Genomic DNA, 24,072 nt, shown 5'->3' with positions numbered 1-24,072 from the left:
ACTGTGTCTAAGCATCTTCCACTCAGCTAAACGTGCCTCCCTCCTTCCTTAACCTCTTTTGGACCACAACTACCAGAATACTTATTTTACGGAAGTTTGCCACTCGTTGACTGCCGACATAGTCGCTTTGCCTTCAAAATAAAAGCTGGGAGCAAGTCAAAGCATGGGGAAGGGAGGCTCAATATACATTCTATTAACGTTCAAAGTCGTAAAAGAACATACTTGTAGATTTTGATATTGTTTCCTAACTGTTTCAGCTAGGACTGCTGAAAAGGAAGACAACTTTTTACATGGTGAATTGAGGTGGTCATGAAATTATAGTGTAAATGCGCAGTGTGTAGAATTTAGTGGCTTCTAGCAGAGCGGACTTGGCAGAAATGGAGATGGAATAAGGATGTTTTAATTAGTATATAATCACCTGAAACTAAGAATCACTGTTTCCGTTACCTTAGAATGAGCCCCTTATATTTACATAGTGAACAGGTCCTCTTCCACGAAGCCTGCCATGTTTCTACAGTATCTCAGAACCGACAAACCAGACAGTGGCTCTAGAGAGGGCCTTTCGCATTTTTCCATAGACTGTATAAAAATAATGGACGTAGCAACCATGACGTCACCCATCGTCACCCATTTTCAATTCTCAAGTTTGAAGCCTTGAGTTTGGCATTTTGACTGTTGCCATCTTTGTTTTTTGGAGCCATAAGTGATAAGAGGTGTCCATATTTAAACACGAGTGTGCAGCTGGGGAGGAGCTCCCCAGGGTCAAACTACAGCACCTCATGCAACGCCGTGAGAGCAACTTGTCAATCACATAGTAGCCACACCATAAAGCATACCCTGCTTTATCATGTATCATACTCTAACTGTAATTTACAAAATAAACATCATGCTGTATTGAAGAAGAAAACTAGTGATTGAGACCATAAATTCATTACAAAACTGTTTACTGAGGTAATAAATCAAGTGAGAAGTAGGATGATAGACTTCGATACAATTGGACTTCTTTTTGGAGCCAGTGGAGTCGCCCCATGCTGGCCATTAGAGAGAATGCAGGTTTAAGTCATTTCCACATCGGCGTCACTTTTCAGACTGAGACCTACCCACTTGCGTTTTTCGTGAGTTTTGCGGCCACCGTAGCCTTTCCGTGGATGTCTTATAAAAGGTTCTCCTACACGGTTGGGGGGGGGGCTGTATTCAGTTGGTTGCAATCTGCAACCTTTCCGCCTGCAGGATGAAATATTTGTATTTATAATAGCGCGATGGCGCTTTTATTTTGAAGGCTATAATCGGAAGTAGTTTTGTTGTTGCTGCATGGTGGAACAGGCGTGACAGCAGAGGAACCGCTTGCTGTTGTAATAATTAATTATTGCTCCATATACGTCTTGCTCAAACTATTAACGGCGTGTTTCCTCAGGGGCAGACAGAGAGTCTGTTGAGAACATACGAGCATTTTTTTTTGTTTGTGTTAGTGTGGCTGCAGACAGGTGTGAAGATGTGCACTCAGACGAAGGCTGCTGCTCTCATGGCAAACATACCGCAGGCAGACATCGACCCGTCCGGTGTGTTTAAATACGTCCTGATCCGAGTTCACAGCAAAGAGGAGGGAGACGACTCGGAGGTAGACATAGTCCGAGGATACGGCTGGGCGGAGTACCACGGTGAGTCAGGACCTACACAACCAGACTGCTACTAGCCAACAGAGTACATGACCATGGATGTATAAAGAGAACAGGCTGAAGGGTCCCCCACAAACCATCAGGTTTCCGTTTATTAGGTGTAGCTAGCATTAGTGCAGTCTAATACTATGGCCATGCAGTAAAACACACCTTCATGAAAGTATTAATGTCAAGTTTTTGTTGAAAACATTTTAAGGGGTGTTCATTCAGATTTCTGGTCATTTTGGAGGCAGTAGTCCTTGTGTTGATGTTGAATTGTATAACGTTATACTAAGAGGTGTTCCTATAGTCTACGAGGGTTGACAGCATTTCAGAAACACCTCCTCAGTATGAACTAAAGCCTCCATCCTGACCATGAAGTCAGATCAAAACCTCTCTACATCAGCTGTAACAGAAGCCTTCAAGAAGGTAGGATGGATTTATTGCAGTGCTGTTGTATTAAAGTTATGTGTAACTGGTGAAGTGGAAAGTTACAGTTTTTCACGTGCATCTCGCAAAACTAATTATTTATTCATTAAATCAAAAAATGCTTGCAACTGCTGGTTTTTGTTATGATGAATGACGAGCTAACTCTAGCGTGTGCGCGCTGTAGACTGACCGGGTGCTGCACTGCCCTCGCAGTTGAGTTCCGCCTTTTTGGTTCCGTCAACATTACGTTATTAACATTTAGAAACTCGATTTTTGACGTTTGGGAATCAATGCAGAATCGTCCACGTCCGCGTCGCGATGCATCTAAAGGCTTTTAGGCGACCCCCCACCCCCACCCCAGTTGAGACAAGTTGATTTTGAAGATATAGCAGCAAAAACAGATTCCAGCACTATGTTCTGAATTTTGGTTGCTGGGAAATTGAGTCATCTATGTACATGTAAAGCTTTGCTAAGTGTTTCCAGTAAGAGGGGGATGTCAAGTTAAATTCAATAAATAACAGCAGAGAAAAACCAAATATACATATAAAACTGTAAATAAATGTACAGCACAATGCAGAATAATGTTTGTACTACTGGGTTTACGCAAGATCACCACAGTAACTGCCCAAACCTGTAGGGATTAAAAGTCATTTATATTATCTGTATATTCATTTATACACATAGGTGGTATCTAAAGTATGGAATATGATTTTTTTTTTTTTAAAACCAGATGGAGGCAGCACATCTACACAACAAGCAGCCATTTGAAATGATAAACATATTTAATGGACAGCTGGCAACTCAAACATGAATGGCTTCATTCACAAGTTTATTAAAAACAAATGTACTTATTGAGGCAAAATCTGTTGTTCAAACTATTTTTTCTATCATAACCCAAATTATAAATACTAAACATATTTTTCATCATGTATATTTAGATGAATTAAATAATTTTTCATATTTCTTTTGCTTGCAGCTGATATCTATGAGAAGGTCTCAGAGGAGCTTGAAAAGGACGGACACCTGGACTGTGAGTGTATCGGAGGAGGGAGGATTAAACATGATGCTCAGGCCAAGAAGATCCACATCTACGGATACTCAATGGTAAGAGACTCCTGCTTCCTGCTTCCCTCCTCATTTCCTTCATGTTATCATTATATATATAAAGATATTGATCATTTGATTTTAAATAAATGGTTGTCTTTTAACTGTAAGGGAACATTGATGTGGTACTTTTCATTACAGGGATTTGGAAGAGCGAACCACGCAGTATCTACTGAAAAACTGAAGGCTCGGTATCCAGACTATGAGGTGACCTGGGATAATGAAGGATACTGAACTGAGACCAGCCTTTGTTTGACACCCTTCCTGGACTGACTTAGTACTTAGTCCATAAGGAACGTTTTGATACCACATTTATAATCCAAGACAAAGATTGACAAGTCTAAATAGAACCAAAGCCTTTTTTGATTTTCTTATGTTACAAATGAAGTAAAGTAAAGCAAACAATGTTGTTTTTCACATTTAAATTTTATTTGCTGTAGGTCTAAAACAAATGCATGATAGTCTAATTTGGAATTACAATTGTGTAAAATCTCCCCATTAAACTTGTTTCTTAATAAAATAAATAACTGGTTATGACAGTTTTGTAGTGTGACATACAGTCACGCATTGACTTGTTTTAGAGTCACATAGCCTCATAAAGTTCACCTTATCACTAAGATAAGTTGGAAAGTGAACCTTAAATGCTTTGTTGCAATGTATGTTTCATAAAGGTTTCCTGAAATCTGCTAAGTTGTGTGGATACTGTGTCTCTCCTGTCACTGAGCTCATTGCTTATCTTTTGGCCAACAGCCATTTATTTCTTGGCAGCCTCTGAACTGTAAACTGCTGATGAATGTCATTTCCTTAATTTAAAGTGGGGTAAGTGCTAGATAAGTGCTGATGAACTTGTTGATCTTGAAATTATAATACACCCGTATCATTGCTAGTGATCTAATTAAGAGGATAGAGGATGGATACGTGCTGTTGAGCTGCATCTTGTATGAGCTGTTGTATCTGTTGTATGAACAATATAAGATAAACCTTTGGACAGTGCAACAAACTACAAACACAGTTATAATATTATCACCTTACAAAGTTGAAGTGGCTTATTTTCCAATATTCACTTTTTATAGCCTTGTTTTGGTCTCCACTAACTAATTGTATGTAAAATAATTGTCTCTACAGCTGCTAAATGCTCTACTTTTTTCATAAGTTTACATACAGTGGATTTATGTGAGAGTTGTTGCTGAAAGAAACTGCCTGCTGTGATAAGAAATTACGCTGATGAGAGCGATTAATCAAAATGGTAAAACCAAAACAATGAGCTGAAAGATGCTAAAATGCTGTTGACCATCACCAACGTAATATTGTATTATTAATAACAGAATACATTCAGCTCATTCAAAAGGAGCTATAAACTGTTGGTATGTTGTTTAATGTACTAATGAACCACTAAAAATGTTACACTGTAAGAAAACATCTAATTTTAGCTTAATTCCCATTTATCTGGTAGGTAAGCAACAGGGGCAACCATGAGAGATCTTTAAATAATGCCTGAACGCTCCACAACTTGAAATAATGTTTCCCTTTTCTTCAGACCAGCTAAAGGACTTAAACCACTTACATTTTCTTAAACAAGGCACTTAACCTACATCTGCTCTTGTGAAGCAGAGTCAGTGAACACAAGGGATAAATAAAGATCAAATATAATAATAATAAAGTTTGGAGTATAATTTTGTAGACTACACAGCAGTTATAGCTGAATTGTTCTGCAGTTCTGTTGCCAATTGTGTGTACTTCATTTATTGCTGAATCTACGGATGTATCCTATGAAACATCCGTAGATTTAGAGGAAATTGTTTTATGGTTTGTTGCACTTGCATACTTGGTGAATTTAAAGTCCAGCTGTTATCTCAGAAACGGAGACGGGTCAGAGTTAACTAGAGAAGACTTTCCAGGTTGTGTTCAGTCCTTCACTGAGCTGGTGGAAGAGGAAAGATGTTACATTCAAGGGGCTCAGCCCTCTTTCTGCTGTTGATTCTGCAATGGGGTAAGTGCACATTCAGCCAAACTCAATTCAAACATTGTCAATTTTTTAATGTAGAAATTATGCTGCTGTTTGTTGGGCTAAACTTATCTTAAGTAGAGTAGAAATTCAGATTCAGATTTCTAAACAAGCCACTAAAGTTTGGCCAAACATCTTAACTTAATGTCTTACTTACAAGTTCAACCACTCAAAAAAGACTTTAAAACAGCATTTAGACCTTTACATTGAGATATGTGTATATATGTGTGTATATATAATAATAATAATAATAAGTATTATTATTATTATTATTATTATCATCATCATCATCATCATCATCATCATTATATTATTATTATTATTATTATTATTATTATTATTATTGTATTATGTAATGATATTGTCTTTTTTTTTCTTCTTTTTTTTCTTTTAAATAGACTAACTGGAAAACTTACTTTATGTCTAACTACATATGCTCGCTTGTGGTGACATAATTTGTTCTTGCAATATCCATTTTCATCGTTATGCAGAAGACTGTTTTCCTTTTTTGCCCATAAAAATGTCAAAACCAGTTAAGACAAGCACAAATTATCTTTAAGATTTCCTACATTGCATAATTTTAGAATTCTTAACAATATTTCTAGTTGTTTTTTTTTTGCCTTGAAAAAGAAAAAAAAACATAGAAAAGAGAAATAGCCACATACATAATTACATGCATTAAGAAAATACTAATCATGTGAAGATATTATCAAAAGATAACAATAAAATAACCATAAAATCATTAATTTAAGTAAAATATATCATCTACTTCAGCTATAAACAACAATTTGTCTTGTTTGGGTATAAACAAAATGTAGTAAATCAGGATCCAATCATCATCCAATAATTCTTTCTTCACATTTACATTTATTTCACATTAAAAAGGAACGACCAGAAAAATATTCCCATTGAAAAATAAGTTTTAAGAAGTTTTCTCTTTTCTTTGATTGAACTCAGTTAGAGTCATGACTCAACATTTTCTCAGTTTGAAACATGATTCATCATCCTACTTGCTGTTATGTTTAATTTCCTGCCATCAGGCTGATGAAGCAAAAAGTCTTGAGTCTTAATCAGAGACCTTTGGATGGTCGGATGGTATTTTGCTTGCAACCTGATTACTTCTCTCTGGCCTTTGAGCCTATTGACATTAGTTATGCCATAAATCTGTGAGAGCAATGAGTCCTGATAAGAGAATAAGTGTTTGTGCTTGAGTCATCTGGGGGATTTTATACAGTCTTCAAACAGAGGCAAAGACAGAAGGTAATAAATGTAAGAACAGTTACTTATTTATGGACTTTTACATTTTTCCTTCATGAAATTTCAGAGTAAAAAATAAAATAGAATAAAATATAGCGCTCTTTTTATTTTACCACATTTATCTGAAGGCTGACTTGTTACTTACACAAACTCTGCAAGTCTGTCTTAAAACAACAGTCAGGAGCCTAAATGAACATTGAAACATGTTTTTCTTGCTGTAATTATTTCTCCTGTTTAGCTTCAGTCAACCACATTCATCAAATCAAGTAGATATCTTTCAACGTTACAGTCTATTTGATGCTAAAAAGACTGTAAATGTGGCAGATATCCACTTGATATGACTAACTCAGATTTTGGCCTCCATCACTTACATTGAAAGCACATTAGAAGGTGATATTTTAATAGCCAGTATGAACAAGAGGAATGATTACAGCGAGGAAAACCTCTTTCACTGTTCATATGGACACGTTTTAAGACTGTTTTGAGCAATTCTGAACCTATCCTTTAAGATCTTACATTAAAAACATGAGCAATAAGCTGAGCTTGACAGATCATTCTTGACCTTGGAAACAGTTGACACAACAATCAAGGTCCACTTACTAGCGTCTGACGTTTTCACTGTATCATACACTCTTAATCAGCACATGAAGTTCCCATGTCAAGAATGAACTGTCAAGCCTGTTTAAGTCATAGACATGATCTGATGTTAAAAATTAAATCATTTCAGAAAACGACACATGTTGACAGAGTTTAATCATTTGCTTTATTTAATATTTTGTATTGATTTTCTGATTTAACTTGAAGTAACACTGTCTTCTGATGTTTCTATCTAATGACACAGCAGCTGGTGCTCAGGCTAATCCATGTGAGACTGACCTGAGATGTGACTTTGTGTGTGACTGCACTGACTGCAGCGATGAGCAGGACTGTGGTACGTTCACAACATTTAAACATGTTTAAAACACACCGCTGAAAACTGAACTCTCAATTGCAACTTTATTATAAATATCATAACTTCTTCACTTACCAAGACGACAGTGTATCTACTGAGGCTGGTACCTGATCTAATAATGACTTTTCCATCATTTACATATCAAAAAGTAGCACAGAATTGAAGCCTGGTGGACAAAAAACACTTCAAAGTTATATGTCTGAGTATATTATTAATATAACATAAAAAGATCTTGTCTTCAATGTTAGAAAATTTTTTGAAAACTGATTTTACTGATTCAATTTTTTCTGTTTTTTTCTTTTCTTTTCTTTTTTTTTTTTTTTTTTACCTTTTTACCTTTCCAGGCTACAGTGGGAAGGGGTATGAGTGTGACTTTGAGAACTCAGGGATGTGTGGATGGACTGCCCACACCTTGGATGGAGAATACTTCTGGGAGAGGCGTCAGAGAGGCGACACCCTGCCCAACAGTGGACCGTCCTCTGACTTCACCATCGGTACAGCTACAGGTATGCTTCAGTACACAGTTACTTATCCCTTTTTATATCACCCTGATGTCGTATATGCCACAAATATCTATACAAGTTTCAAGACAGTACACTATTTATTTGTCAGTTTGCTGTCTTCTGCCAAATGTATTTGATTGTTCTGTACAGTTCTGCAAGATCAAGGTGATTATTAATTAATATATTAATTCACATTTTAGTGTCTGCTCCAAAGAAAATTACAATGACTAAAACAGCAGCGTGAGTTTATGAGTGTAGCTGTTTCCAATATTTCTGACCCTGTAAATACACTTGATGAGAAGTTAATAACCAAGTAATATAGATGCATTTTTCTGTTAAATGAACACTGTTAGAACTAATAATAACTAATAACAATTTATTTGTTGCTGGTGTGTTGATCAGTGAGTAGTGCACAGAAATAACAAAGACTGATGTGTTACAGCAATGGAGAAAATATTACTTACAATTTTGACTGATTTTGAGTTATCTCTCTATAGCAACCACCACACAATTATACCACTGAAAAGATGCATGAAATTAAGTTTAAATCATTCATGCTATAAATGGCAACAGAACAGTAAGTGACTCCAAGGTTTTTGCAGAGACTCCTAATGAAAGAACTGTGTAAACATGAAATGCACTGATGTAGTGTGTAATTAACGGAACATGGGGTGATTTTCACAGCCAGCTTCAACATCCACTAATTTCTCTGCAGCTGTGAGGTCAACTATAACAACAGCGATCTCTCCCCAGCAGTTAGTCGTCATTTAACAGGAAGACATGTGTTGAACACTAAGATATTAGATTACAACATGTCATAAAGAAAGTATAGATGGAAGACATATTGGAAACTTCAGTTCTAGTTGAAGATTTTAAAACATGATCCTCGGATTATAAATTTAGTTTTCTTCCATTTGAAATGAATTGTCCATTGTGTGTCAGCTGTGTGTTTGAATTATATGTGTTTGCTTTTACTTTTTTGTGTGCTTTTTTTGTACACTGTATATGTTTTGCTGTACATGGGTTTCTGTTAAGAAAGCAATTATGATCTCAGTTAGATCAGCTGTTTAAAGGATTAATAACTGCAGTAAATAATGATGCAAATAGATCAAAACCAGACTGATATAACTTGGTCTATATGCGCATACATACAGCTTGGAATGAGCCATTATTTACATTACCTTATATGTATAGACATATTTAGTTTTAGTTTCTTTTTAACTTAATTTTATAACTTTAATGTTACAGGTTAGTTTAGCTACAAAAATGTGAGTGTAACAAGTTGCTTTAGATCAAACAGCACTAAATAATAATGTGAAATATAACATGTCTAATTTGACATCACACAGGTTGGTTTATGGGGGTGAGTGAAGTGAAGACAACGCATCTCAGTCAGGCAGCTTTAGTCTCTCCAAAGATTCAACAGACTTCACCAACATGTCGTCTTCGTCTCAGATATTTCCTGTGGGATTCAGGTAAACTGTTTGCCTCAGCCAGCTTCTCACAATGACAGGATTTCATACTAATTTGTGCAACTTTTATTTCTCATAATTCTAATTTAATTGATTGCTCTACTGCATCTTATAATCCTTTAACTTTGGCAATTAAAATAGTAATTAATAAGTCATTTATTGTTGTGTACATTGAGACCAAATTTCATTTCCTATCATTTCCTGAAGGCAACAGAGGACTGGGCTCCTCACCCCTGTGGGCGTCTATCCGTCACCCGGACTCTCAAGAATCCGTAGTGTGGCGTCCTGAGGCCACAAGTGTGCGAGGCTGGAAGGAGGACACCATGTATCTGGGCCGTATTTCCACAACCTTTCACATCGTTATTTACTCGCAGCGCTCTGACGGACGAAGAGGAGATGTGGCCATAGACCAGATGGAGTTTCTGGACTGTGCTCTGCCCTGTGAGTGCTTCATAATATCTCTTTCATGTGTTGTTTCTGCCTTATAAATGGATTAATTAAAATTAACTGTATATAACTTAATAATCACACATTCATTTTCTTATATACTTATGCCAAGAACTCAGTTACAACAAAAACACAAAAGTTTCAAAAGCTTTAAAAATATATAACTTTTTCTTATAACTTATGACTTAATATGTGTATTTCTTCACAATACACACATTAGGTTTGATCATCATAATCATGATTTGGTGTTAATGCTGTTTTTCTCTCATTACATCATCAGTACCCCTCCCTGGTCAACACTGTCCACGAGGGATGATAGAGTGTAAGCGTGAGGGCTGCGTGAAGGAGCAGCAGGTCTGTGACGGCACTGACGACTGCGGTGATGGGACTGATGAGGAGAACTGTGGTGAGAAATCACATGTCTTCTGAATTACTGCAGAGAACCTGCCGTAAATATTGTAGGAATCTGTCTAAAGACGCATGATTCACCGTACAAACTGTCACAGCACAAAACAAAAGATTCTGTGATGACAGTGCAACACTTATTATGGAGAAGCGATTCTGGGACCAGTCCAACACTTTTGTGGTATCCACAGACCTCACTGCAGATTTAACGGGAATCACTTTCGACAGAAGATATAGTCCCAATAGAAACTGTTGACAGCGTTGTCTGTAAATTATCCAGAGAGACTAGGATATTGTTTGTAAGACACACTGCTGCTGAGTTTTTCACATATATATTTTTTTTACATTTTAGCTAATAAAATTGTCTTCAATTAAATTTAATTTGGATGGAGGTAGAAGTTTCAAAGGCAGTTATCTTAAAAAAAAAAACTACTAGCTACTGCTGCCTTTGCTTCACCAAAAGAAGAAGCCATTATTTGCATAATGAAAAGGTTGTTTGTCAAGAGAACGCAAATGTACACCGGTAAACAAACAACGAGCGCTGTCACCTCTGTTTCCACGACAGCTTTCCCAACTTTCCCACTGAAATATCCAATTTCTTCCAACACTCTCTGTATGGAGTACACTTTCCACTATCCCACAATATTCCTCATATTCAGAGACATGAAATTACTTTCCATGTAATCTACAGAGTACATTTTACAACATGCATATCCAGTGATCACCAGTCAAAGTGAGATATGTGTGTGTCTTGTGTCTCCAGGAGAGTACAGGCGCTGTGATTTCGAGGACGGCCTGTGTGATTGGGACCTGAGATCATTTTCCTCACTGAAATGGGAAAGGACAAATCAGGAAACCATCTCTTTGACGGATCCTCTGAAAGGACCAGGCAGGGATCATTCCAACAGCACCGCATCAGGTATCTGACCAATCAGAGTCAGTACAGTATGTTTTTTTATTGTTGAAACCACATTGTTGTTCTGCTTCACAGTTCATGTGTTCGGTGTTACTCTTTTGTAAGTATTTAAAGTAAATTTGTAAATAAATAAGAATATTTTTTTAAAAAGACTATTCTTATTATTGCAGGTTACTTCCTTTATGTCACCGTCCCTGAGGGTGGTCTCAAAGACGACTGGGCATCTTTCCAAAGTCCGTTTCTTCAACCCACCAATAGTTCACATCCTTGCAAGGTGAATCCCAAGTTCCCTCCTCAATCAGAGAGGTTTTTGTTTCACTCTTACGCTTCAGTTTCACGGTAATTTTCATACAGTCCCACTTAACATATGCTGATTCTCTTTAAATTTAAAAATACAAAAGATTCTTTACACAAGGAAAATATTCAGAAAGAAAATGTCTGAGACTCCGATGAATTAATTGTCATTTCATCATGTTTAAAACATTTGAATTAAGAAATTCTATATTTTTAAGCATAATTTGAACCTACTTCAACAAGTTTCCTGTGTCTGCCCACTATAGCTGGTGATGTACACACACCAGTTTGGGCCAAGGTCCGGCGGTCTGACAGTGATGGTGGCGGATACTAAAATCTACCCGGTGTGGGAGAGGGGTGGAGCCCTGGGTGATGTCTGGGTGAAAGCAGAGGTGGACATTGTCACCAACAGTACTTTCGCAGTAAGTAGTTCACCTGAGTTTGTAGCAGTGAAAATGATAACAGCAATAAATTTATTATAAGCATATTTTAAACAGTTACTGAGCACTACATTTTGATAAATAGAAGTAAGGAATAACAGAATTAATGCAAATTTAGTGCAGGTTGTCAGTGCTTCATCATTTGAGAGAAATAATGATGATAGGAGCAAAAAAATTATAATTGTTGTTTAAATTAAATGATGATGAATTCTTTCCTAGGTACAGAGCAAATTAGAAATTAACGATTTCAGATCTCTAGTTTCTTTTTTGTTGTATTTAAATTATTTTGATGAAATTTACCCTTTATTCTTATGTCTTATTTTTCCCCTCTGCTGTTGAATTTCCTTTCCATTATAGATTGTAATAATGGCAGCAATCAGGGACATGGCGTATGGAGGTATCGGTATCGACAGCATTGTGTTGTCTCCTGAATGCCGCTTATCAAATGGTAATCTCTTCAACTGTCTGAACTTTTTATTTTGTGATTCCACACATCTGAAAAGTAAGAATAAGTATCTCCTTCCTGCTATCTCACTCTCTCTTCTTGAACAGAAAGTAATACCATCGGGGAATTCCCAGATGGTCCTGAACACCACTGCCAGAAACCAGACAAGATGTGCAATTTTCACCCTGACTGTCAGGGAGGACATGATGAATCCAAATGTGGTGAGTTTGTTTATCCTGTTTACCAAGTTTTACTTTTATCAACAAGTCTGCAAAGGTTGAAAAGCAATTATGAGCCAGCTGAGGATTAAGTAAGGCTGCTTAGGGCCTCAGGAGCCACCAGGGGGCCCTCCAAATGAGCAAATTACACAATGAAAACATAAGAAAAACACACACTAGTGTTCAAGGGATGACAGACACAGAATGGGTATTTTTTTTAAAAACGGTTTTATGGGCCTGAAAGTTTAAAATATTCAGTCCAAGGTGGAGCAAGACTGTCCTCACCAGGAAAAACAACATCACTGGTTGTTTGTTCAAACACTAAAAATAATCTGTTTACATTTTCCTGACAAGTCAACTCTTGACCGTGCATATGACTGTTGTCACTGAGAAACAAAGGAGGAAGGAGTGCGATGTTGTCATAGCGCCTCATAGGTCAGATGTTTGTTTCTTTTAACCATGACGTCCATCTTTTTTTCTTACCCTTGCCTTTACTTGTTTTGACCAAATATTAAATTTTGGGAAGAACTGACAAATAATGTCATCCTACGCAATGACTTTTTCAGAGAAATGTGGAATCCTTTAAATTATTATTATTATTATTACAAAAAATTCAAAGTGTTATGTTTTTTAATACAGGTATTCTGTTTTTGTACCATCTTGACACCTGAAATTGAAAATAAACTGAAGGTCCCAAATATGCTTTAGTCAGCTCTAATCTTTATGAGCCCTGTCTCAAGCACTGAACTTGTAACATACAGCAATAATGCAAGTTGTTGTTGTAAAGTTATTTTTGTTGATGTTGTTTTTAATTCCATAACATAACTCATTTTGAATGTGATGTCTCCATGAATGATTTCTGCAGGGGATTTCTCTTACCCTGACGGCAGCTCAGGCTGGACTGATACCAGCATTGGGAGTCAAGGTTGGGTGCTGTACAAAAATGCCACAGCCAAAGGTACATCATCACCTTCTTTACTTATTGATTATTACTATATACTGATTTAAAAAGCATAATCTTTAAATATTTTTCTCTCTGGCATGATGCTTTTCCCTCCCTTTCATATTTGTTAGAGAATTACCTGTATGTGGCCAAGGCCCCAGGCCAGCAACTGACTGAAGCCCTGACACGGACCCCCCTCCTGGGACCCTCCGGCCCAGCCTGCACCCTCAGCTTTGATTATGCACTGACTGGAAATCCATCCCACATTGGTATAGCTGTCAATTTAATGGGTTTTTTTTCATAATAAAGACACATAATTTGGATGTTTTAATAGGACTCTAATTATGTCTCTCTGCTGCAGGTGAGGTGTCAGTGAGGGTGATTGACAGCGTGATGGGCATGCAGCCTAAGCTGTGGGAGTTCAGTGGGAAGACGGGAAGAGTGGAAGGGGAGTGGAAACATGCTGAAGTATCTATTGGATCCAGGAAAAATCGCTTCCAGGTGAGCTTTTTTTTTAGGACTTGTCTCATATAATCATCACCTTTACATTTAAATTTTTTTGCGGTGATGATGAAATTGGACTCACAGATACTGTTCTCCTCTAAAATAAACACAGGTCAATCTTTGAAAAAAAGTCAGGTTGTCTGAAAACAATCAGAGTGGAAACATTTTATATATCCCCAAAGTCTCAGTCTTTATCCTGTCGGTAAAAAAATATTTTGCCAGGTGGAAAGTAGATTTTTTATCTGTACCATAAGCTACTAATTTTTTTCTTCCAGCTAAACAAAGATGGCAACTTGTAACAAATTGTCATTTTTACATTTCAAATTTTTTACTTTGATGATAACACTTGACTTACAAATATGATCCACTCTTCTCAAAATAAGTTGGACTTTGATTTTTGAGGACAGCAGCATCTGTGACTAGAATGTAATCATGAGTGTAAAAATGGTGATTGCAAGACAGTAACAAACAGAAGCTAAGGAACTTTAACACTTGAAGATGAATTTGTTGAGTTTTGTGAATGTCTTTTCACTTATTAGGGCTCCTCTGTTTTTCTTGTTTTATCTTTATCAGCTGGAATTTGAAGCTCGTGCTAAAAAAATGTGTCGATGTACCAAGATTAAAGTGGCAAACGTTCGCTACATCGGCTGTCATGCTGAGTATTTTCCATTTACTCCAACAGGTAACTAAGGACAAAATACAAACATGATACTGTAAATTAATATTTGAATATTTTACCTATAGATTTCTCAATGCCTTGATGTTTTTGCTGGGTTTTTTTGGCCAGGGCTGTCATGTAACTTTGAGGACGGACTGTGTGGATGGTATCAGGACCACAATGACAACTTTGAGTGGACGGTGCTTGATGGGATAGACCACACCATCGGGATTGGTAATGTCATTTAAAAATAAACAGTGTATATACAAAAATACACAGTGTCCTTCTCAGTAGAGACACATACTTAACCTTCATGTTTCCTTGGCCTCATTCATAGAAAATATAACATTTTAAATATGTCATGTAGAGTAAAAAATACATATTAAAATCATGGTTTGGTGCAATAATAAGTTACCAGTTTCTTTCAGGTGTTCTCTCCATTTAAATCATTTTATTATTATATATTATTAATATATTTATTATTATGATTATTATTATACATTTTTTTGTCTGAAAGTTTGTTTCCTTGACAACACTCAAACTTCCATGTTCATCAGGGTGAGATTCTGAGATCTGACATTTGGGATGTTATTCTAGTCCCAAAATAGCCTCGAGCCTTTAAGCTATCATTATATTCATAGTCACTGTATCAGGGAACATGGAGTGACAGCAGTGCTCCATTCTGTTCAATAGACAATATGAACAAAACTATTATCTTTTTAAAGATATAATATACATTTCTGAATAGTTTAATTGGGGTAAATGTGCACACTTAGTATATAATGTAGTTCATGAATTGCATTAATAATCACTACAAAACATAAAGAAGATACAGTATAATTGTGATGCTTTAAAACTCACTTCAGTTTTCCATCTTTCTGTTAATGTCCAGGCAAAAGTCTTTCTGTGGACATGTGGAGTTCATCACTGCGTGGTGTGTTTGGACGTTTACTTTCATACCCGCAGATGCCAGGTTCTACAGATTACTGTCTGTCCTTCTTCTACAAACTTTACGGGCCGAACACAGGTGAGGTGTTGAGCCGGGATGAGACTGATGTTGTGATGTTTAAAGTTGTTTCTACGAGGCTGTGCATGCATTTTGAGGGGGACAATGGCAACAGTGATGTTTTTTTGTCAATTAAACTCTAACAAATTAAACTTGCTATTGATCAGTTTAAGAGTGAATAAGTTGTTCAAAAATGCAGATATGTCGGTTTGTAACTGAATTTTACCTAATTGGTTACTCCCTCCTCCTCTTCCACCCACTGATTCCATCCAGGTGTTCTGAATGTGAAGCTGTTAGATAACAATGGTTATGAGCACATCCTATGGACCCGCAGTGGAGCTCATGGCAACATCTGGCACCAAGCACACTGCTCAGTACCACATCAGCTCACAGGCTTTCAGGTACGGTATAACAGTCAGCCTGAAATTACTAATGAATGTGACAGAGCTTAATGTATCTGTAATATTTTTTCAAAAAAGTGACAGAAGGGGAGAAAATAGAATAAAAGGGGGGTTTAATCAAGTGGTTTGGAGTTTTGGGAATCTCTGCCCCCATGTGGTAAAATATCACTGCAGCTTTAAGCAAGTAGTCAAAAACAGATAAGAAGATCTTTCTTCTTTTTCAACTAACCCTATCTGTCTGTCTTTTGACCTACCAACAGCTGATGTTTGAAGCAGTTCGCGCCGGCTTTGATGGGCAGGTGGCCATTGATGATGTGGTGTTCGCTGAAGGTCCATGCACCGTGCCGAGGACGTGTTCCTTTGAGGGCCAGCAGTGTGGGTTCACCAGCTCTGGTGAAGTTCGCTGGATCCACCGCAATGGACGCGGCGTAACATTGGCTGGACCCAAAACTGACCACACTCTGGAGACTGATCTGGGTAAATAATATTAATATTTGAACACACATGCAGAGAACTGAGAGACTCTGACTGTTTATTACTAATCACTACATTATACATCACAACTATGCAGCTGCTCCCTCAGAAATGACAGTAAAGGTGGGCACTACTAATATCAGTCATGGTTCATTCAAGATATTTTTGGTCAGTTACTGTCAGAAGAATAAAAGGTTGTTTTGCCAACTACTGTAGGTTTTATTTTTTTACAATTCAGATATGAAATAAGTAAATATAAATAAATATTCACACATAAAGAACTTAAGAGCAACAAAAAATCGAAAACTAGAAAACTTTAAATGACATTCTTACATTCAAGTAGTGACTAGCAACAAATAACAATGTTTTCATTATTGATTTATCTGTTATAAGCTTTTCAATTATTTTTAAAAATAATTTAGTCTACAAAATGTCAGAAAATACTGAAAATGCCCATCACTAGTCTTCAAATATCTGTTTTCTGCTCAATCAACAGCCCATAGCCCAAAGATATTCAATTTAGAATGATATAAAACAGAAAATTAGCACAAAATTACAAAACATTTGGTGCCAAATGTGCCAAAAATTGAAATTACACACATGTAAACAAGGATTCCTCTGCCCGGTCTGTGCTCAGGTTACTACATGATGGTGAACACTGGAGCGAAGATCCTTCCCTCTGGCGGTACGTCAGTCCTCACATCTCCTGTTCGCCATGGAACCATGAAGACCGAGTGTGTCAATTTCTGGTATCACACGGATGGAGTGAATCCTGGTGAGACACCTGCACACACTGAAAAACACAAAACACACACAAAAAAGTGACGGAAAAACACGATATGACGTGTGTGTGTGTGTGTGTGTGGTTTGCAGGTTATCTGACAGTGTACATGAAGCCAGTGAAAGGAGAAAGGGTGAAGATCTTCTCTGACACTCTGAGCCAGGGAAAAGTCTGGCGCCATGGCAACGGAAACATCTCGAGTGTCCTTGTGGACTGGCAGGTACAGTGTAGAGGCTGGAGAGGGACGCTGGAACAATTATAGACTTTTCAAGTGGTCAGTTATGAAACAAGTAATTAGTTTATGCATTAAGAAAATAATTTATGAATTCATGAAGTGTGCTATTAATAAAGTATTTCATACAAAGTGATGAAACATGAAAAATATGCAAATTAATATATTCTGTTTGAGTATTATGCATGAAAAGACTCCCTGGTCTTTGAAACATATTCTGTCACACAGTTCATTATTTTGCCTTCATGTCCCATTTAGTTTCTGTTTTATCCACAAATAATTTTAAAATGCTTCTCTAATTCAGAGACATCTTTAAATGTCTTGGTGAGGGTGTCACAACTCTCCAATAGAATTTTACCCAGAAACTTTTGAGAATTGTTTTTAGGGAACTTTAATATTTAAGATCTTGTGTTTGTCAATGTAACCACGCTGATGTTGTGCTCATTTTGTTCTGTAGGTGGAGTTTGAGGTGGTGGGAGCCGGAGGCAAAGACACTGCTATTGCAATTGATGATATCTTCTTTTTACCTTTTCCGTGTGAGAGTCAAGGTTTGTATCAGCTTCATCAAAACTAAGGTGGAACATGACAGACTTTTAGATTTTTCTAAGCGAACTTGGTTATTTATACACATGTCCACATCTAATTAAAAGACTACATAAAAGTCAAGTTATGGTGACATTATTACTAGGTTTAATTAAAGAAAACAAACTGTACCACATACAATCTGTATTTTGTAACATTTCAATGTTAAACAACAGTACACTGTTGTATCTTCTCTGTGTTATGTATAATTTTGTTCTGTTAAATGTCTCAGGTTCTAAGTGCAGTCTGGAGAGAGGAATGTGCAGCTGGAGCAACACTCAAAACGCCAAATTGGATAAACTGGACTGGGAGCTGACGAGTCAGGAGGGAGAGAGACGCTACTCCACCCCCCCTGAGGACCACACTCTGGGAACAGAGAAAGGTAAACCAGAGAGAGAAACAGAGACAAGCGACTGAATATTGTGTCATTAAGAGAACAACATTTCTGTGTGTGTTTGTTCATCCAACATGTACAAAAGAAAACATACTGAAGTGGAAAATAATCTACCTTCCCTTTTCTTTCCGCCAGGCCACTTCCTGATCTTTCCAAGCAGCAACCGGACAAGTGTCTATGAAAATGCTCAGCTGCTGAGCCCTCACCTGCCCCCAACCAAAGGCACCTGCCTGAAATTCTGGGCCTACAAGCCGTACTCATGTAAGGATCAATGTTCTAAATGAAACTTTAATGAAGCTTGGTTCATCTGTGGTTGAGCTGATACAGTTCTAAAGCTGTATCCAGATCCACATTTAATCTCATTTCAGGTGCATGCTGGTGTGTGTGGTGTGTGTGTTGCGTTCCCCTTTTTATATTTTGTAACAACCCACTTTTTTAATTGTATGCAGCGGACAGCCAGCTGAAGGTGTGGGCTCTGTCTGAAGGTCGTCTCCTGCAGCTGCTGGTGGTGAATGAACTGGGAGGACCGTGGAAACGCTTCAATGTAGACATCAAGTCTACTGAGGAATACCAGGTTAGACTCTCATCTGCTATAAAACACTGAATACTAATACAATGATTATAACATGTTAATTAATCAATTGTCAAATTAGTTTCCTATTAATTCATTATTGACTAATTGATTAATAGACAAATTGTTGCAGCTCCAATTCATTGTAACTTACAAGTTCAAATTCCTTACATGAGACTGACTACTCCTGTATCTCTGCTGCTGTTTTTGTTGTTAACAGATTGTGTTTGAAGGAATCACAGGCACATCCGGCTCTGTAGCTCTGGACGACATTGAGTACACAATTGGGGTCAGCTGTGATAACCAAGACAACACAGTTGCACGTAAGATGGGCCAGTGATTTTATGTGTTTTTCAGCCAGTTAAGCGCTAACAACATGTGTAACACATGTGTTTTTTGTTTTTACTGATTTTCTCTGAAAAATACCAGGATTTTTTAAAAGAATAGTTGGACATTTTGGGGAATATTGGAAGATGCTTTCTTGCATTGCAAACTTGGTTTTAAGTTGATATTCATAGCACACTGAAATTCATTAAATTGATTCGCTGCCTAGAAGGAAGGAAATAAGACTAAAATCCTATGGTATGCTTCGAAAATTGTTCAGCAGCAAAGGAATTTGTTAAATGTCAGCAGTTTGGCTTGAAATGCAAACCCAGCTTAACAGCCTTTAACTGAATTCCTATCTGAAATGTAACATGTTCTTGTTGTCTTCAGCACTATTCTCTACTGGAACTGAAATCTAAATATTTTCCATCTCCTCTGTAGCCAAATCAGAGAAAGACGATAAAGGAGCACTTGCAGCGTCCGTCATCATAGTCCTGCTGCTGATTGGCACGGTGGTCGCCGTGCTGGTTTGGTACCTGCTAATCAAACAGAGAATCTTAGAAGCTCAGGCTGGTCCATCACAATCTCCACCATCATTCCCATCATCTTCCTCAGCTGGTGTTGGTTTCAGTAATGAGGGATATGAAGCTGAAACCACAGTAAGTTAATGACATTAAAACTTGTGACAACACAACAAAAAAAAACTCAGTCAAATGAGGATAATTCTGGTTTATTACAATTTGAGTCTAATCCTAAAGTTCATTGCTGGGATTCTTCAGATTCCCGCTGTAATTAACTAGTTGTAAATCAAGTCATGTCAACTTTAGCCCAAAACCACAAATGTTCCTCAAAGGGCTTCATAATCTGTGAAGCATACAATAACCACTAGACCCTCAGTTCGGAAAAGGAAAAACTTGCCAAAAAAACAACCCTTGAGTGCCTGCAACATCTATAGATAAGCATTTCTAATTTACAGACATGCCTCTTTAGAAGAAACACTCAGTTAGCACAAACCATTGTAATATAGTTAGAGAGGATATGGTAACTGTGGATAACTAGCTAAACTAGGCTAGGCTAGAAGCTAAACTAGGAGCTAAATTAACACGGCAGCAACAAAGGCTACACTGAATGCTAAAATCATTTCTAAAATGTAATCTACTATGATTTAGACTTATCACAGAGAGAATAACAGATATTAGATAAGGAGAAGTGTGAAAATTAACTCAATTAATTTACAGAACCGAGAGAGTGTACATAAAGGTTATCAATCTCATGGCAGTCATGTTTTGCAGTTGTTGAGGTGTAATTTAAATGATAATAAAACTACAACAAAGATGGAGTACCATAGCACTTGTGACATCGGTCATTTTGTCGGTTTTCTATGTAGTTAGCTCAACCAAAATGCCCTCAACTGGCTAAGTAATGTCTTCAACAATTTGTTGTTTGCCTAAGAGAGAAAATGAATCAGCCGCAGTAAACCAGCAACATACTGTATGTACCCACAAGTGAATTGTGGGTATTGTGGATGTAATGTAGCTAGCAGCAGAAATCCTTTCTGTATTGTGTCTGATTCATGGTTAATCATTTGTTCATTTCAGCAAGACCGTTCGAAGGTTACAGTACCGCATAACCATCCGATGGCAGCTGGGTTCAATAATGTTTCTGTGAGTATAGAGTTCTTTTTTATGACTTGTGTTTTATTTCATTTATCTATTCTATTTGGTGGGGAGACAGTAAATTCATCCTTATTTCCATGTACTCTTTAAATATAGTTGAATAAAGGTGGTTTAAAGCTGCGACCACTCAAGGACAGAAAGTAGGCTCCAAAATACCCAACATTACACATCCAGCAGGGATGAAGCAACATGGTGCTCAATGGAGTCATTTCTGTCTTCACCTGTCAAATGCAATTATTATTATTATTATTATTATTATTATTATTATTATTATTATTATTATTATTATTGTTATTATTATTATCATTATTATTATTATTATTATTATTATTATTATTATTATTATTATTATTATTATTATTCTCTTTAGTGTATTTAGCTGAAAGCCACTGATGGTCCAGACTGAAGTGTTGATTCACAGTCCGATCAGCAGCAGCAGCAGCTCTTTCACATTTCAGGAATGGATTTGATTTTAAGAGAATATTAAAAACTTTTGGTTAAAGCTTCAATTTCACTTTCATTTTATGACAGATACCAAAACAACACAATTAATAGGACTCATTATAAATTATTCAAAGGAGTCATTTTTTATTTCTCAAACATGTTTGTGCAGACTTCTAAATAAAACTATTACCATTTACCGACAAGCTGTCATCCTTCCTGGGCAGATTTAAGTTGTGCTAACTGATGGATTTGACTCTTCTTGTGTTTCAGGAAGTCTCTGTTGATGTGAGAGGCGCGGCAGAGGCCTGAAGCAGGAGGAGTGGTGGTCCTGCCAACTAAAGTTGGCTTTGTGAAATTTGGGCGATATCACAGCAGAAGAACTGCTTGTGTCACCCTTACATGACACACACACACACACACACACACACACACACACACACACACACACACACACACACACACACAGCCCACATACTGAAACACTGATGAAGGCCTAATCAGTGCAGCTGCCTAACATCTGATGGAGCCCTCAAAGGTCACAGCTCTCTGCCTGTGGACAGACATTCGAAGTTAGAGGGACAACACATAGCGCTACACTCCTGAATCATGTTTGTCTAGTTTAAGGAGAACTCAGCAGATTTGGCTTCTTTCTCATGGGTTAAAGGGACACTTGTGCAATTTCTTACAGTGTCAATTTACTTGTTGTGGAGCATATACGAGTCAGCCTGTGAAACAGTTGTATAATGTCTTCCATGGCTCTGGAATTAATCAATTAATTTAGAAAACATCTCACTCAGTAACTCATCACCAGCCTATCAGCTTTAGCTGGGAGACTACACACTTACAACAGAAAGCTGGGAGCATGGAAGACTTGATTACCAGGCAGGGATGGTCTAACGAAAGATGCTATCAAATTGCATTATGGAAGAAGAGCTTGACTCACAATAGGGACTATCTGACTCTAGTATGTCTCTCACAGGTCCCACAAGTGGACAGAAGGGCAATACTAATTGGCTGGAGTGCCCCTCTGAAGAGAAAGGAAAAAGAAAAGAATTACTGTAAACAAACTTGTGTAAACTGTAAAAAAGATTTTAAGATTACAAAGGAAGTCAACATGCTGTAATGCTATTGTTCGGAAAGAGACTGTAGGAAGGATGTATTGCTTTAGATGTGTTGGGGGGGCACATTTACTCTGCTTTGAAACAAGAAATAATTGAACTCTGATGATAAATAAATTAAACTTTAGCAGTAAAACACTGGTGTCCGAGTGTTTTTTTACTCAGAGAGTAAATTGCTTGACTGGGGAAATTAAATATCGGCATCATGTCATGCAGATGCTGAGATAGGAAATATTTTTAGGGTGAAAAAGTTGATGTGATGATCATTCCTCGTAATACAAAAATCTGATTCTCTAAGTTGTTCTTATTATTTTGATATTGTGGCTTGAAGTTAAATATTTGTCTTCATTCTAGAAAATCTTGTCAGTCACAATTGTTATTTATGGATGGCTGCAAGGTGGTTTAAAGTGAAATTTCAGGTATTTTTGCTAAAAAAAATTAGTGCAGAAGTTAATAAAAATATTAATATTAATAAACAATTAATTCTGAAGATCTTTGATAATTGACTAACATTCAATCGATTAACTATTTAATTAAAAATATTGTATGGTTGCATCTTTTCAGTTTTGAAGATTTTCCTGCCTTTCTGCTTGTTCTGTTATAATATTTGGCTGCTGATGAGACAGTATTGATATACTATATATCCTCTATAATTCATAGTTTTTTGGACTAAATATTTATCAGTTGATGAAAAAGAATATTTATGAAAGAAATTAATTGATCATTCAAATAATCAATAATGGCAGCCTGTGTCAGAGGATGAATGGTATAGCCTCATAAAGCAATCATGCGGGAGGACACAGTCATGCGTGCACTTATCGGGTAGCTACCGGCATGACTCTGATTTGGTCAAATGCCTCGTTCATCTTTAGGAAAGGGATGACGACATTCTGTCCCTAGCAACGGTCGCGTCTCTACGGCAACATCCTCCGCTGTCCCCTCTCTGCAGCTGTCACCGTGACTCTCATCTGTTGTCAGTGAGAGAGAGAGAGAGTGAGAGAGAGAGAGAGAGAGAGAGAGAGAGAGAGAGAGATCACTGTTTTCACTCGGATGAACTGATGATTTTGGAGGAGCTGTGTTGTCATGGGTGGTGTGCGTGCGCCCACCTCTGCAGCCGTTTGTGTCTCGCGACTCGAGTGCCTGAAGTTGGACTGGACACGTGGCAACTTGGGCACGAGGGCCCTCTCCTTATCTTCCTCATCCTCATCATCATCACCATCACCGTCCCTCCTCCTGCACAAGGCTGCAACCCCGCGCCGTCTGCAGCCCGGTGCTGCTCTTTCTCATCTGGATCGTTTTTTATTTGCACCGCGCGGTTCTCATCCAGCGGTGCGCGCGATTTGAATGGATCCGGCCGTGCTCATCTTCCTGCTGTACGTGATGATCGCGCACGAACTGGTCTGTGGCTTGATGCAGTACCGG

At 37.5% G+C, this 24,072-nt stretch overlaps 2 protein-coding genes across 2 annotated transcripts; both read left to right on the top strand.

The window, feature by feature from the left end:
• The first annotated feature begins 1,259 nt into the window (after positions 1-1,259).
• On the top strand, positions 1,260-3,874 carry phpt1 (phosphohistidine phosphatase 1). The gene is made up of 4 exons (XM_042395376.1): positions 1,260-1,352; positions 1,470-1,658; positions 3,061-3,188; positions 3,330-3,874. The coding sequence occupies exons 2-4, from the start codon at positions 1,493-1,495 to the stop codon at positions 3,420-3,422; spliced, it is 387 nt and encodes a 128-aa protein (XP_042251310.1). The 5' UTR covers positions 1,260-1,352; positions 1,470-1,492; the 3' UTR covers positions 3,423-3,874.
• Positions 3,875-7,269: 3,395 nt separating this feature from the next.
• mamdc4 (MAM domain containing 4) lies at positions 7,270-22,752 on the top strand. Its single transcript, XM_042396039.1, has 28 exons — positions 7,270-7,381; positions 7,747-7,908; positions 9,255-9,380; positions 9,585-9,818; positions 10,105-10,230; positions 10,993-11,148; positions 11,316-11,419; positions 11,706-11,861; positions 12,237-12,327; positions 12,432-12,545; positions 13,408-13,500; positions 13,617-13,754; positions 13,847-13,986; positions 14,563-14,671; positions 14,777-14,881; positions 15,540-15,674; positions 15,927-16,054; positions 16,315-16,531; positions 17,166-17,303; positions 17,402-17,529; positions 17,999-18,089; positions 18,356-18,505; positions 18,653-18,778; positions 18,967-19,091; positions 19,309-19,411; positions 19,854-20,071; positions 21,011-21,076; positions 21,803-22,752. Exons 1-28 carry the CDS (start codon positions 7,270-7,272, stop codon positions 21,839-21,841), a joined length of 3,630 nt encoding a protein of 1,209 aa, XP_042251973.1. The 3' UTR covers positions 21,842-22,752.
• The last annotated feature ends 1,320 nt before the right edge of the window (positions 22,753-24,072 follow it).

This window comes from Thunnus maccoyii, chromosome 19 (assembly GCF_910596095.1).
Source record: "Thunnus maccoyii chromosome 19, fThuMac1.1, whole genome shotgun sequence".
Lineage (NCBI taxonomy): Eukaryota > Metazoa > Chordata > Actinopteri > Scombriformes > Scombridae > Thunnus > Thunnus maccoyii.
This window is presented reverse-complemented; position numbering and strand designations above follow the sequence as displayed.